We start from the raw sequence: 14,509 nt of genomic DNA on the forward strand, positions 1-14,509 counted from the left end.
TTACGAAAAAAAAATCTATTTAATTATCTAAATAACCTAATCTACAAATAAATAAAATTGTGAGTCTAAATATCTGAATATCTAAATAAATATCATGCTCCTAACAGATTTTGATGAAGACTAAGTCTTATATTTCCCTTATTTTATCATTTAAATAACAATTCCTTAATAACAATGCATATGACAAGTGTCATATTCTTATTGGCTCTGTCTAAACCTTAGGTTATAATAATCATCATATTAATAACCAACAATATTAACCAAACCTTACGTTAAAATTAATATTCTTAAACTATAGGTTAAACTTATAAAATCCATAACTATTGCTAGGAGTTTCCAACTAAATCCCGGCTTGAACCAAAATCCACAGTAATAACAATACTATAACTACTACTAGCTATTACTATTACTACTACTATCTAACTAGCTAAGTAAAGTTCTTGGACTCTACAATGCCGGACTGGAGAGGCGATCCTAGTTCTGTCTGGACGGATCAAGTTTGGTGGGGGCCTTTCAGCCCTGCCAGCCTGCTGGTCCTGCGCCGGGCGATCTGGACGAGGCACAGGACGGTCGTTGGGGACGGGCTGTCATCGCGAGCCCTCCCTGGATCTTCTTCGGGAATTTCCTCGAGCTCCTCTGGGCGTCCTCGAGGATGGCTGAGAGCTAGGAGTTGATGTCCTAACCGAACGGCTGTATTGTTGTTGTCTGGTCCTAGGCACTTCCCCGAAGTCTGCCTCTCGATGGTGTGATGAGGGGGTGGATTTGGCTGCTGGAAGTCTATCCGACCGGCTATACCTGGACCGGTTACCCCGGCGAGACTTAGGAGCTTCACCTTGCCTCTCTCCAACATTAGCGTCGGTTGTGAGAGGGGGTAGTCGGGCCAGGATATCCTTGATTTGCTGGCTGGCCGTTGCTAACTGGCTCCTCAGTTGAGCGTTCTCCATCTCCACCGCAGTATAAAAGCATGGGTTCGGATTAGGTGGCCGAGGCGCCGAACTACCGGTATCATCTTGGCCCGCCGGCTGTTTTCCTGGGCACTGCTGGACTTCAGGAATTTGTTCATCAGGGATGGTAGTATGATGAACCTCCTGCCCATCATGTTGTTCTGTCTCGTTGCCATGCCTAGACCGTGTAGTCACCATAGTTGGATGTTTGCAGCAGCACTATACGAACTTGCTCTCAATGAAAGCACCAAACTGTTGACGCGGTTCTTCGCCAACAGGTAATTAAGAGAATGAGAGAAAATGATTAGTGCTAAATGTGAACCGAAATAGATGTATGATCTTAGGGGACGAAAGGGGTGACTCAAGACACGGTTTTTAAGTGGTTCGAAGGTTAAAATCCTTCTACTCCACTAGTCAATATTATTGATCTATACTGAGTATTTGGTTACAAAGTATCTCTTACAAGGGATTATTTTTCCAACACCTATCAACTCCCAGGGTCTCCATATTTATAGAAGAAGGCACCTGGAAGTTGGTAGGGAGGTCATCCCGTGACCTTCTTACTTGTCGTATCAATTCTGTGACATTCATGATTAATTCCTAAACCTGACACATAAGTATGGTCAAATCAATAGGCAAGGAAGTAATGGGCCGCACGGCCCAACCCCACCGTGGGTGTCTGAACACGCACGTTCCTGCTGCGTGTCCGAGAAGTCAGGGGGATATCAGACACGTGATGCCTGATATATGCACGTTTACCTTGCGTGTGTTTACTTCTCAAGGGGTCATACCTCCATGTTCAGCCCGTACCGCGAGCTGCATGCTGGACTTGACCTTCGGCCTTCAGAGGGCCTGCTCCAGTCTTGGACAATGGAGGCGAGCCATTTGGGCTTCCTCGAGCTAATGACAGAAGCTCCGGTTTCAGGGGAGTTCATGAGATAACTACGATTAGTCAGCAGCTCGGCTTGCTAATCAGCCCGTGGGAAAACCAGGGCGTACACTTGTAAACCTACTAAGTTTACTTACCGCAAATGCTATATCAGGTCTAGTACACTGGGCAGCGTACATTAGACTCCCTATAGCACTAGCATACTCCAATTGGTTATATTGACTTCATAAATAAATAATGTGTATATTTACTTTTTTCTTAACAATATTATGCTAATCTAGTAAGTCTAAGTCTACGATTTGATAAATAACGTTAAAAAATATTACTATATTTATGTGTAACATTTTATAATTATAATATTGTATTTTAAAAATATATACCACCCATACCATATGATATACATTTATGAATATATATTTTTATTCATAAAAGGGCAATTTTGTCAATTAAAGTATCCTGATTCCCTTTCTTTGTTATATAAACAAAATAAAATGATTCTGATTCATTTTCCACTCAGTTTTAATAAACAACATAATACAATAATAATTTCGATTTTCATTTAGTAAACGTGCCATAAAATGTTATGTGAATTCAACAATTGAATTTTTTTTTTAATTAGAAGTCCCTATGTGCATATAAACTTAAATTTCCCTTTCTAATAGCCCAAATTTGCCATTGAACATATGTTTTGTCCAATTTCTTTAAGTGATAATGTTTTAATTAAATTTAGTATCTTAAAAAAAAGACTCAAGGACTAAAGTGTAATGACAATAAACTTTTCAGGTCACAAGTGGAAATTAACCTTAAAATTGGATTTAGGATTATGCATTACAGCGCGTGTAAAACACCTCCTTTGGGCCAAATGGCGGTTCCCTCTTGTGCGTACTATATATTACACCATTCATCTGTTAGACCAAGAACGAAGAAGAACATCTTCTGTACATTTCATATACATATACACTCACTTATTTAATCTACTTCACAACTAATCACATTGATAGCTGAAAAGCTTTTACGAACAAATCAAGAATAATCTAAAGTTTAAGACCTCTGGTTTTGATTCAGAGAGGCTATGGGACACGGTATTTCTCCTAAATTCTCTATTTTTCATCAGACCCGGTCTTTTTTTTGGATGATTAAGTGTTATTTTGTGCGAATCGATGTTTCAGGTGATCATAAGGGCCGACCCCATAAGAAGCACAAATCATCGGCAAAGGTTTCATTAACTTATTAATTCATTCATTCGATTCAATGGTTCAATATTAGTTTTGTCATTGTTATTGGGCTTCAATTTGATTAGGGAAATGTGTTCAGGAAGAGCATAGGAATCCATTTGTGGAAGACGAAGGTGGTTATTTTGGGGATGAAGGGGACGACGATTTGCGCGAAGGTAAGGTGTTTTTTTTTTGGGCGAGTTGATTGAGAATTATGGGTTTTGATTGATTATGGCTAAATTGTGATTGATTCAAGGTGAGGGGAAAAAGAGGGATTTTACCAAATTAGAGTTGAAACCTGACCACGCCAATAGGCCATTGTGGGCTTGCGCTGATGGACGCATTTTCCTTGAAACGTTCTCACCTTTGTATAAACAAGCTTATGATTTTCTTATTGCCATTGCCGAACCAGTTTGCAGGTATCAAATTTGATGTCTAATATGTAGTTGGAGTCGATATTTGTTTTATGTTGTCTGTTGGGTTATTGAACATAAATTTATGTGTATGACTTGTTTTCTAGGCCAGAATCTATGCACGAATACAACTTGACACCGCATTCGTTGTATGCTGCGGTGTCTGTTGGTCTAGAAACTGAGACAATCATAGCTGTTTTGAATAAACTGTCTAAGACTAAGCTTCCAAAAGAAATGATAGACTTCATACATGGTTCCACGGCCAATTATGGCAAAGTGAAGCTCGTTCTTAAGAAGAACAGGTACTTTGTTGAATCCCCATTCCCAGAGGTGAGATACTTACCACTAATATTTCTTTCTTATTGCATAATGCATAGCCATTGGGGTTTCTTGGTTTTATTTTAATTTGTTTTAACTATACGCAGGTGCTAAAGAATTTGCTCAAGGATGAAATTATATCTCGAGCAAGGATTATTTCTGAGGTAAGTTATTTGATATGATAATGTTTCTAATTAGGCGTTTTTGCTGTCCTGACATTTCCTTCTGGTGTTCCTTATTGTTAAGTGCATTCATTAGAAAATAAATTTTGGATTGTTCAAGATTAGTTTCTTTGGGTCTCTTGTTGTTAATTTATCACCCTTCCTAGCAAGTGTTTCGTTTTTGGCTTTGAGAAGTTCATACGTCCTTAGTTGCTTATGGGATTTAAGTTTTAGATTGGTCATTTCAGTAAAAGTATCATAGTTCTCTGATTTCTTCCCCATGTCTGCATAGTTGACTGTCTTGTGAGATGTATCTAACCTCAACTTGTTTATAGGGTGTGAATGGAAATGATGGATTTACTATTAGCAAAAGTATGGGTGAGATGGTAAATGGTCATGATGGGTTGCTGAATGAAGCAGAAATTGCAGCTGCAGCCGAAGAAAAAGAAACTCACTCATTTGAAGTTGATCCTTCACAGGTTTGTGAGGCCTACTTTTGCCATGCCCTTAATCACTCCTGACAATTTTATATTGTATACGGCATTATTGTTAAGTCTATTAAGTTGATATGATTCCATATCTACTTTAGTTTTGTCCATTTCTGCTCTAAGCTCAACGATTAGAGATATAATTTGTGTCCAGTTAGCATGTGAAGTAAGTGCTGGTTTATTACTTAGACACCAAGACATGTTCCTTTGATTCAAATACTATCATTGAATATAAAATAGTTTTTTTTAATACATCAATTATCATTGAATTTTCACTGAAAAATGACAAATGCTGAAATGCAAGACTCGTGTTAGGATTGAAGTTGCTGCTTTATGCCGAATTATTTTTTATTGTCTAGTAAACCACTGTATTTGAATCCTCACTGGCTTTATGTTAGAAAGTTTTTATAAGGATTTAATATTTGGCAGGTTGAAAATGTCAAGCAACGTTGCTTGCCGAATGCTCTAAATTATCCCATGTTAGAGGAGTATGACTTCAGAAATGATACTGTAAGTTTACAAGATCTTTTCCTTGCTTTAGATAGCTGGTCAGAGTACTGGCGAGAGATTTTCTCTGATTTCATGGGTATGTCTGATGTACGGAACCATGTGCTCATATGGAACTACAGGTCAATCCGGACCTTGACATGGAGCTGAAGCCTCAAGCACAACCCAGACCATATCAGGAAAAGAGCTTGAGTAAAATGTTTGGAAATGGTATGATTAGCTTTACAAATTTAATCATTTAATTTCTAGCAATAGATTCATATGATTGTGATCAGGAATCTTTTGAACTTGCTCATTATTCTCTCTCATTCTTGGTAGCTTAAATATTGTTTAATATTCAAAATGGTCTTTGTTTGGTGATTCCTCACAATGTTCAGCATAAGTTAATGCACTTTGATACTTATTCTCAGGGTTTTCAACTAACTTTGGCTATCATAGTCGTACCACCTTGAATCCAAGTTTAGTTTACACAAGTTCATTATTTGAAATTTTGCAGGAAGGGCTAGATCTGGTATTATTGTGCTGCCTTGTGGTGCTGGAAAATCTTTAGTTGGTGTTTCTGCAGCCAGTCGAATTAAAAAGAGCTGTCTCTGTTTAGCAACTAATGCTGTGTCTGTGGATCAGTGGGCATTTCAGTTTAGGCTCTGGTCAACCATTCGAGAGGATCAAATTTGTCGTTTTACATCTGATAGCAAAGAAAGATTCCGTGGTAATGCTGGAGTGGTTGTAACAACATATAACATGGTTGCTTTTGGTGGAAAACGGTCCGAAGAATCGGAAAAGATTATTGAAGAAATAAGAAACAGAGAATGGGGATTACTGCTTATGGACGAGGTAACCTTATAATTTTTTAGCTAAAAGAATTATTAAGGCATTATAAAACATCAACTCACATTGGTTTGGTCAGGTGCACGTTGTTCCTGCACACATGTTTAGAAAAGTCATTAGCATCACTAAATCTCACTGCAAGCTTGGGCTCACTGGTACGTGTGCCCTTATTAATAGGTGTTATTGTACACACAGACCTTACTTCTTTTGGCTTGGAAGTGAAATTTTGTTATGTGACTGTAGCCACACTGGTGAGAGAGGATGAGAGGATTACAGATCTGAATTTTCTTATTGGTCCCAAATTGTATGAAGCAAATTGGTTGGATTTGGTAAAAGGTGGATTTATTGCGAATGTACAGTGCGCTGAAGTGTGGTGTCCAATGACGAAGGAGTTTTTTGCGGAATATTTAAAGAAAGAAAACTCCAAGAAAAAACAGGTATTTGATTTTTAAATGCTCATTTTCCTTGGTGCAAGGTTTTCTTTGCGATGAGAGACTTTATATGTTATAGGAGCTTATTATTTTTTGGTTTTTTAATTATGATTCACCAAGTCTGTATCTTTGTTAGTCTGATAACTGTCGGTATTACGTTTCTCTCTTTCCCTTGGGCCTTTTTTCGCTAATACTCTTGCTATAACTAATGTCTTTAAACTTGGGTTATCTGGAGAGTTTGGTATGAGTTCACTGTGTTAATCTTGTTATCTATGTCTATGAAAGTGAATTGCTCAACTGATTATTTACAGTAAACATATTCCCCAACTATAACTGTATACTTCATGGTTATTAGTAATCAACTCACAGGATTTCTGGGTGTAATTTTATTTTATGATTATTTTTTTTAATAACTTTTCAAAACCCACAGGATAATGACCTTGTTTATTTGCAGGCACTCTATGTGATGAATCCAAACAAGTTTAGGGCATGTGAGTTTCTCATACGGTTTCATGAACAACAACGTGGGGATAAGATAATTGTTTTTGCTGACAACCTATTTGCACTCACGGAGTATGCTATGAAACTCCGCAAACCGATGATCTATGGTGCTACCAGGTTGTTTAAGCACATGTGCTCTCCCATTTGAATTGCATTTTAATGGGTGTGGTTTCATGTCTAACATTGGCTAATGTACTTATGTGTTATGCAGCCACGTTGAGAGGACAAAAATTCTTGAAGCTTTCAAAACTAGTCGGGATGTAAACACCATCTTTCTCTCGAAGGTACTCCATTTTGGCTTTATGATTTTAATATGAAATGAATATATAGTTTAACAGTGATTCTTTTTTATTCCATGATAGTTTAAAATTATATTTTTGGAATGTTTATTTTAGTTTGCATTGCTACAGGAGTTTATACATTTTTTGCTTCGTAAATTGGTGTCTCGTTATAGTTTTAGGCATGAATAACTTTCTATTTCAAAAAATTCCTTGGCCTTTTTCATTGTTGCATGATTGCATCAACCACTATATTGGAAACAAAATTATTTTATTATAAACTGGAAACAGTAGATATTCTTAGAATTATTTCCCGGATGATTGAATTTTTATGTTACAGGTTGGTGATAATTCTATAGATATTCCTGAGGCCAACGTGATCATTCAGATTTCGTCCCATGCTGGTTCAAGGCGTCAGGAAGCTCAGCGTCTGGGTCGTATTCTTAGGGCTAAGGTCTGTTTTATACTTTTTCGGGTGACACTTTCATCTTCTATCATTACACTAACAGTACTATTAATAGTTTACGATAAATTACTTCGAAATGGCTTCTTCTGCTTACAGGATACATAATCATTTTGTAATTTATATGAAGACAGTAGTTAGCAGCACTTACTGATTGGCATCATTCTTTTTTCATCTGATACTGAAATTATTATCACTCTTATAATTCATTGTGACCCTAATTATGGTTGTTTGATGAATTGTTGCGATCAACAGGGTAAGCTTCAGGATAGGATGGCAGGAGGTAAAGAAGAGTACAACGCATTCTTTTATTCCCTTGTGTCAACTGACACACAGGTTAGTTGTTCCCATAATTTTTATTTAAGCCTACTAGATAATTAATACTTTGGTACACACAAGAAGAGGCTAACATACAGGCCATTCTACACTCTAAAACATGCATATTCATACCCATGTTATCATATTTCAATTTAGTCTCAACATATTTTGCTTGAATGCTATGCAGGAGATGTACTATTCAACTAAAAGACAGCAGTTCTTGATCGATCAAGGTTATAGTTTCAAGGTATTCTTCATTTATTTATTCTTTTTTATTTTTTATTCGAGGTTATCGTGTATTTTATTTTTTAATTTACCACCCTTGTCGGAAACCATCTTGACACTTCTTTGGGAACTTTGACATGTTATTGGCCACATAGGATTATTGGATCTCTTGCAGTTTTACTAATTTCTCTTTAATTTACTCAAAGGTGATCACGAGTTTGCCTCCAACTGATTCGGGACCTGAGCTGAGCTATCATCGCCTCGAAGAACAACTATCTCTTCTCTCAAAAGTATTTATCTATCTTGCTGCCTTCAATTTTTTTTTTTTTTACACTTGATGCTACTTTTTCAAGGCATTAATCCCTGATATGTTTATTCATACCAGGTGTTGAGTGCCGGTGATGACGCAGTCGGGTTAGAGCAATTGGAAGAAGATGCAGATGACATAGCCCTCCATAAAGGCCGTCGTTCTATGGGATCAATGAGTGCCATGTCAGGTGCAAATGGAATGGTCTACATGGAGTACAGGTATGCTGACTTTTTTTTCCCTTTCATGTTTTTGGTGGAGCAATGGCATCATGTAGTGGCATGTTTTCTTTCTATCCTAGTCCCTCTTATTTATCTTTTCTCATGATAAACCGTGTCTCCTGTTTTTCAGTACCGGGCGCAGACTTGCTGGGCAAGGACAGCTCAAGAGCAACAAGCCCAAAGATCCAGCCAAGCGGCATCATCTGTTTAAAAAACGTTTTACCTGAGACAAAAATGGGGAAATTCAGAACAAAGTTCGAAACATACATGGGATTTTTTAGAGAGAAGCTTATGTAAGTTTTGCATACGAAATATCTATGTTGTGTGAATTTCCAATACCAACTTGGGTATACACTTGGAAGTGAAATTCTCTGGGGGTAATTACTGATCAGAAGCTTAGCTTTTGATTAATGTAATATTAGTTCCGGTCAGTCTGTTGGGATTTTAGAAATGTAGTAGGAAAGGAATATGATAGAGCCATGGGGGGGCCTTTTCTTTTCATTTCTTTTATTGTAATGTATGTAATCAGGTGAGAAAATATTGCTCTTTACACTAGAGGTGGTTCTCCTTTGAAGTAAAATATAGTATTATACAAAACAGTTGAGTTCTCATAGGGCTGTTTTGGCAATGATATTTACTTGTGAATGGACAATAGAGTGAACTTTGTTATGGAACATAGTCATATTTTAGTCATAAGGGCACTATAAGTTGTCGGGCAGCTCCATAATTCAGTTGTTTATGTTCTGTTTTTGGCTCCAGTTTACTTGAAAAACTTGATTCAGAATACTTCAGCTGTCACATCTTGAAGTTGGTAAGTACTTTGGAGAGAGAGAGAGAGAGATTCTTCACATGTTGGAGGAATAATAATTATTATTATATTGTTATCTTTTAGTTAAGTATTCTAAGCTTGGAAAGACCTAGGAGTATATAGGGTAGTAATTTGACTGCTTTTGGGACATTCTTCTGGCTCTTGGTGAATGAAAAAACTTGCACTTGATTGTGAAATAAAAGCCCCACCATTAATTCTTACACACTCATTTATTTACACTGTTATTATATCAAACCAAAAGTCACAAAGCCAAAGATTCACTTCACCAAGCTCTAGTTGCTGCTCTCATTATTGCCCTTTTTATATGTACTTAGTGTTATTCTAGTATGATGTGAGAGAGAAAAGAGAATACAATTTGAAAAGAAATTACAACACGAGAGCTAGGCAAAGCAAAGTAGAATACTAAATTTGGCCTGAAATGGACATCACACTCACAACTCCCACTCCAACTCCCAAGTAGTGGAGACATCAAGAAAAAAAGATGGGGAAATCATTTGGTGCAAAATAGGACCAATGGTACATTATTCATTAGAAAGTAGTGTACTAAATTATATGTATATATCCATATAAAAAAAATGTATTAGTCAAATTTGTATGAGAATCACTCCTCAGTCAACCATGTGGCGACTGAAGCTGATTTGGTGGTCTTGACTTTTGTGTGTCAGGATAGAATACTTTCTTCTTGGTTAATTTAAACAGTATTAAAAGTGAAAGTGAATAGTTATTTATTAGATCATAAGTATCAACCATCTCGTAAAATTATATTCATTAGAAAAACCATTTTGGTTTTCTCGGTTTAAATTCATTATCAAGTTTAATCCTAAGTTTCTAAAAAATTAAAAATGACCTTATACATATATTTTGAAGTATGCCTATTTTCAGATAAAGATAAAAAAAAATGTCATCTATTTGATAAAAATTTCAAATAAAAATTATATTTGATATTTTTTTACCCATTAATATATTTATAATATTTTGTAAAAAAATTATTAATAAAATTTAAATTTTAAATAAACAAAATCCAAAAGTAAAAATAAAAATATGTAGTTTCCTTTTTTATTTATTTATTTTGGATTTGATTTAATTTAAGTTTTTAGTTTAATTATTTATATGAAAAATAAATACATTAATAAATTTTATTGAGAGTATTTTTGTCTTTTTTTTAAAAAAAAACTTTGATTAAAAATAAGTGAAGGAGTTATTTTTCTACTATTTAAAATTACAGAGGATAGTTTTTATTTAAAAAAAATAAATAAATGATTGAACTTAGGGACCAGAATAGTAATTTTCTTAATAATTATTAAAGTACATGAGACAAACGAACAATAAGAAACAAAAAATAACTTAAGTGGTAACATTGTTAAACCTTTTTTTGGAATTATAATAATCTGACTTATTGAGTGTTGCTTATCTCAATTTATGACATAATTAAGAGGACAATATCTAATATTCCATTTTTTTTATTCTAGGAGTATTAGATTATCTAGCAACATACTTAATATTTTTCAGTATGTTTATTACCACCCCATTTTATATGTGGTACATATAAATTAGTTTTCAATTAATCATTATTGTGTTTTAGTAAGCACACTTTAGTAGTGGGTAAAAGTCAGATTTACAAACACTATTATATCACCACTTATGTGGTATGTGGCAAGAATGTGAGATTAATCGGTTGAAAATCATTCGTTTGGTATCAGGAATTCATAGTTTTCATATTATTGAGAAAGTTGAAGAGAGTAATCTGATAGTCTGAAAACTTGCATTATTATGTTTCGTTGTGCACTGAAATCTAATATATGATTTATGTGAATATCACTTTTCTATGATTGGTTATGCATAATAATCTATCAAGTTTTCATATTTTAATACATATAATACAATAATTTTTATCAAAATAATAAATAATGTAATTATAAATAGCAAATGATATTTTAAAATATTACCAAAAAATTTCTTAGATTATAATTTGTAGGGTAAATAATAATTTGGTACCTGTGTTTATAAATAATTTTACTCATGAAATAATTTTTAACATAATTAAAAAATACAGTTATTAAATACTAGAATAATATTTAATTTGTTATTTTAAACTAAAGTAATGATATAAAAGCTTTACATATTAATTTATTTAAATAAACAATCAGTATTTATCATTGTTGACGCGGTTCTTCGACAACAGGTAATTAAGAAAATAAGAGGAAGAGATTAGTATTTAACGATGAACCGAAATAGATGAATGATCTTTGTAAATGGACTGGTGACACAACTACGTTTTTTTTAGGTGGTTCAAAGGTTAAAATCCTTCTACTCCACCAGTCAATATTATTGCTATATGCTTGGTATTCTAATACAGGGCATTTCCTTACATAATAGAATCCAACCCTTTGCAACTCCCAGGGTCTCCATATTTATAGGAGAGGGCACTTGGGAGTTGGTAAGAAGGTCATCCCGTGACCTTCTTACCTGTCATGTCACTTCTGTGACATTCATGATTAATTCCTAAAACCTGACACATGAAGTGTGGTCTAATCAATAGGTAAGGGGGATAATGGGCCGCACGGCCTAGCCCAGTCATGGGTGCCTGAATACGCACGTTCATTCTGCGTGTCCGAGAAGTCAAGGATATATCAGACACGTGATGTCTGATATATACACGTTTACCTTGCGTGGTTGACTTTATAAAAGGTCACAGCCTCCAACTCCAGCTCGTACCACGAGCTGGATGCTTCCCTCGACCTGTGGCCTTCAGAGTCCAGACTCAGTCCTTAAGTAATCTTGGCGAACCTTTGGATACCCTGAGCTTACGAGGTGGGACCTGACGACAGCAGCTCCGGTCATGGGGGATCCACGTGGCTGATATAATTTAGGCCGTATCTCAGCTCGCTAATAGCCCGTTGGAAAATCAGGGCGCACATTTGCCCCCCAAGCCCCTGCTCGTGGTACACGACGTCGTGTAGGGCCACAGTAGGGGCTTTTAGGCTTCCCCACGAACTCTTCATATTCCACATTTTACGCAGGCGTCAAATACGTGGAACATCGTGGTTGGTGACGGTACGTCTTCCGAGAACCGCATTAAATGGCCTAGCCTATACTCAGCCATCGTTTCGCCTTTCGAGTGGAGAGCCTTGGATCCCACATCAGGGCAATCCAACAGCCCTCCTCACGTGGCCTTTCACGTATATAAAAGGGGTGGCCACCTTACGCATGGGCCAACCGTTCATTTGAAAATTTTCAGAATTTTCCTTCTTCTTCTCTCTTCTTCATCTTCAAAAGAAAAAACCATATTCTTTCCGGCCGCCATTCCCAGCACTCAAGAATTTCAGGTGTAAGGGCTCCCTTGAAGCTTTGGAATCAACTACTCCGACGAAGCCCCAACCCAGACGATCCCTTCATCCTCCTCTCAACCAGAATACTCCGTAAGTCCCCTGACTGTGCATGTTTTGAAATTATTTTTCACTGTAGCCTAGGTAAATATTTACTGTAGCCACATGCAAGGTTTTGTTGGTTTTTTGTGGGCATGAAGGGTAAAAGCCTTTTAGGTTAGGGTATCGCTTGTAGTAGAAAACCATTTAGGGACACGGTTTATAGGATGCATTTTCTGGGGAAATTTTCTGGGTAGGATTTTCGGTATGGTTGTTTAAAATATCCAGTATTCTTGGGTGCAAAACTGGGTAGCTTAGGGGACACGCCTCACAGACGGTTTTGCATCTCTTGCCTACTGAAACTTTCCCTCCAAGGAAAATTTTCACCCTGACCCTCCTGACACACTAATCCCGAGCAATCAGGGATTTGTTGGGAGCATAGGCGCGTGTTCATAGAATCGTGTGGTCTCACTCTCCACGAGCTGAGATTACCTCAGCTCATGCAAAGGAAACTCTTTTTGATTCTCCCTTATTCCTAGGTCGCCTTTTCTGAAAATTTCTTCTTTTGTTCGCTAGGCGACCAGATGGGACCCAAGAAGAGCGCTTCTAAGAGAATCGCAGGCAGTTCGTCTTCCCAACAATCCAAGGGAAAATAAGTGATGACAGACTCCCCCATTCCTGTCTTCGGGCCGGCCGTGGAGCGGGAGCTCGAGGTGGCACTCGACGCTTTCTTCGAGGCCGAGAGGATCGTCTCGAAGATCACCGACCAGGGGAAAGTGAATAAGATATTCCTTTCCCACAACATCGAACTGGGGAGGAGCACCCTGATCGCCCGACCTCCCCTAGAAGGTGAGTGGAGCTGCGCGCCGCTCGACGAGGAATTCGCGGCCTGGAGTGACGAACACTTCAAAGCCGGGGCTTTCCTCCTGCTGGATCAGTACTTCGTCGACTTCCTCAACTATGTGAGGTTGGCCCCTTTCCAGCTCCCCCCCAACTCCTATCGTTTGTTGGCGGGGCTGAGATATCTATTCTTGAAATAGGAGTGGGAGGTCCCCACTCCAGCAGATATCCTATACTTTTTCTGCCTCAAGGCCAGCCCGGAGCAGCGGGGGCGAGGCGACAGGTTCTACTACTTAACCCGGTTTCCAAATATAGCTGCGGTCATCGAGCTGCCCAGCCACCCCAACGACTTCAAAGACCAGTTCTTTATGTCCAAGGGGTTTCGCAACTGCGACCTACACTACTTCAACCGTCCTCATAAGTACTTTTCATCCTTAGCTCGTAAGTTAAGTATCCGCTAGCTTTCCCCCTTATCCGTTTCTGACTTAGATTAGTTTTGCAGCCATTTTCGCGAGGACGGACAAGTCCGTGATCCTGGGGAGCCAGTACGAGACACTGGCGGGCTTGCCCCCCAGTGAAAAGGACTATCGCCAGATCGTGACCGACGAGACGATGCTGGCATGCAAGCTGATCTCTCCAGGCTAGACTCTGATCCTGAGGAGGCCCCGGGTGCCTCCCCCAGCTCGCGAGATGACGCCTATCCCCTAGGAGGAGGCCGCGGGGGATGAGGATGAGGAGGACGAGGTGCCCCTCGTGAGGAGGAAACGGGCGCTGGAGGAAGCCCAAAGAACGGACGAGGAGAGGATCCGGTCTGGAGCAGCTGCAGGTCCCTCCGGCCAAGGTAACCCATATATGTTTAGGAACTTAGATAGGGCCACTGCAGACCCCCGGCTAGCTAGGTTCAATCCCAAACAGCTCGTCCAATGCCATCGAAGTGACCCAGACTTTGATGTAACCCTGCTCCATTGC

The 14,509-nt window shown here is 38.0% G+C and overlaps 1 protein-coding gene across 1 annotated transcript; it reads left to right on the plus strand.

Moving 5' to 3' along the window:
* Positions 1–2,744: 2,744 nt before the first annotated feature.
* LOC133778464 (general transcription and DNA repair factor IIH helicase subunit XPB1) lies at positions 2,745–9,175 on the plus strand. Its single transcript, XM_062218403.1, has 20 exons — positions 2,745–2,915; positions 3,003–3,049; positions 3,148–3,223; positions 3,304–3,466; positions 3,568–3,790; positions 3,886–3,942; positions 4,275–4,418; positions 4,857–4,937; positions 5,057–5,144; positions 5,431–5,768; positions 5,842–5,917; positions 6,006–6,199; positions 6,648–6,811; positions 6,906–6,978; positions 7,313–7,426; positions 7,691–7,771; positions 7,941–8,000; positions 8,185–8,268; positions 8,364–8,506; positions 8,637–9,175. The coding sequence occupies exons 1-20, from the start codon at positions 2,906–2,908 to the stop codon at positions 8,731–8,733; spliced, it is 2,313 nt and encodes a 770-aa protein (XP_062074387.1). The 5' UTR covers positions 2,745–2,905; the 3' UTR covers positions 8,734–9,175.
* The last annotated feature ends 5,334 nt before the right edge of the window (positions 9,176–14,509 follow it).

Source organism: Humulus lupulus, chromosome 5 (assembly GCF_963169125.1).
Source record: "Humulus lupulus chromosome 5, drHumLupu1.1, whole genome shotgun sequence".
NCBI lineage: Eukaryota > Viridiplantae > Streptophyta > Magnoliopsida > Rosales > Cannabaceae > Humulus > Humulus lupulus.

Bases quoted from the DNA above. Each gene is read 5' to 3' on its own strand.
- LOC133778464 (XM_062218403.1), top strand. The intron at 3,224-3,303 runs GTAAGGTGTTTT...GATTGATTCAAG, and splicing joins GGACGACGATTTGCGCGAAG to GTGAGGGGAAAAAGAGGGAT. The intron at 5,918-6,005 runs GTACGTGTGCCC...ATGTGACTGTAG, and splicing joins CTGCAAGCTTGGGCTCACTG to CCACACTGGTGAGAGAGGAT.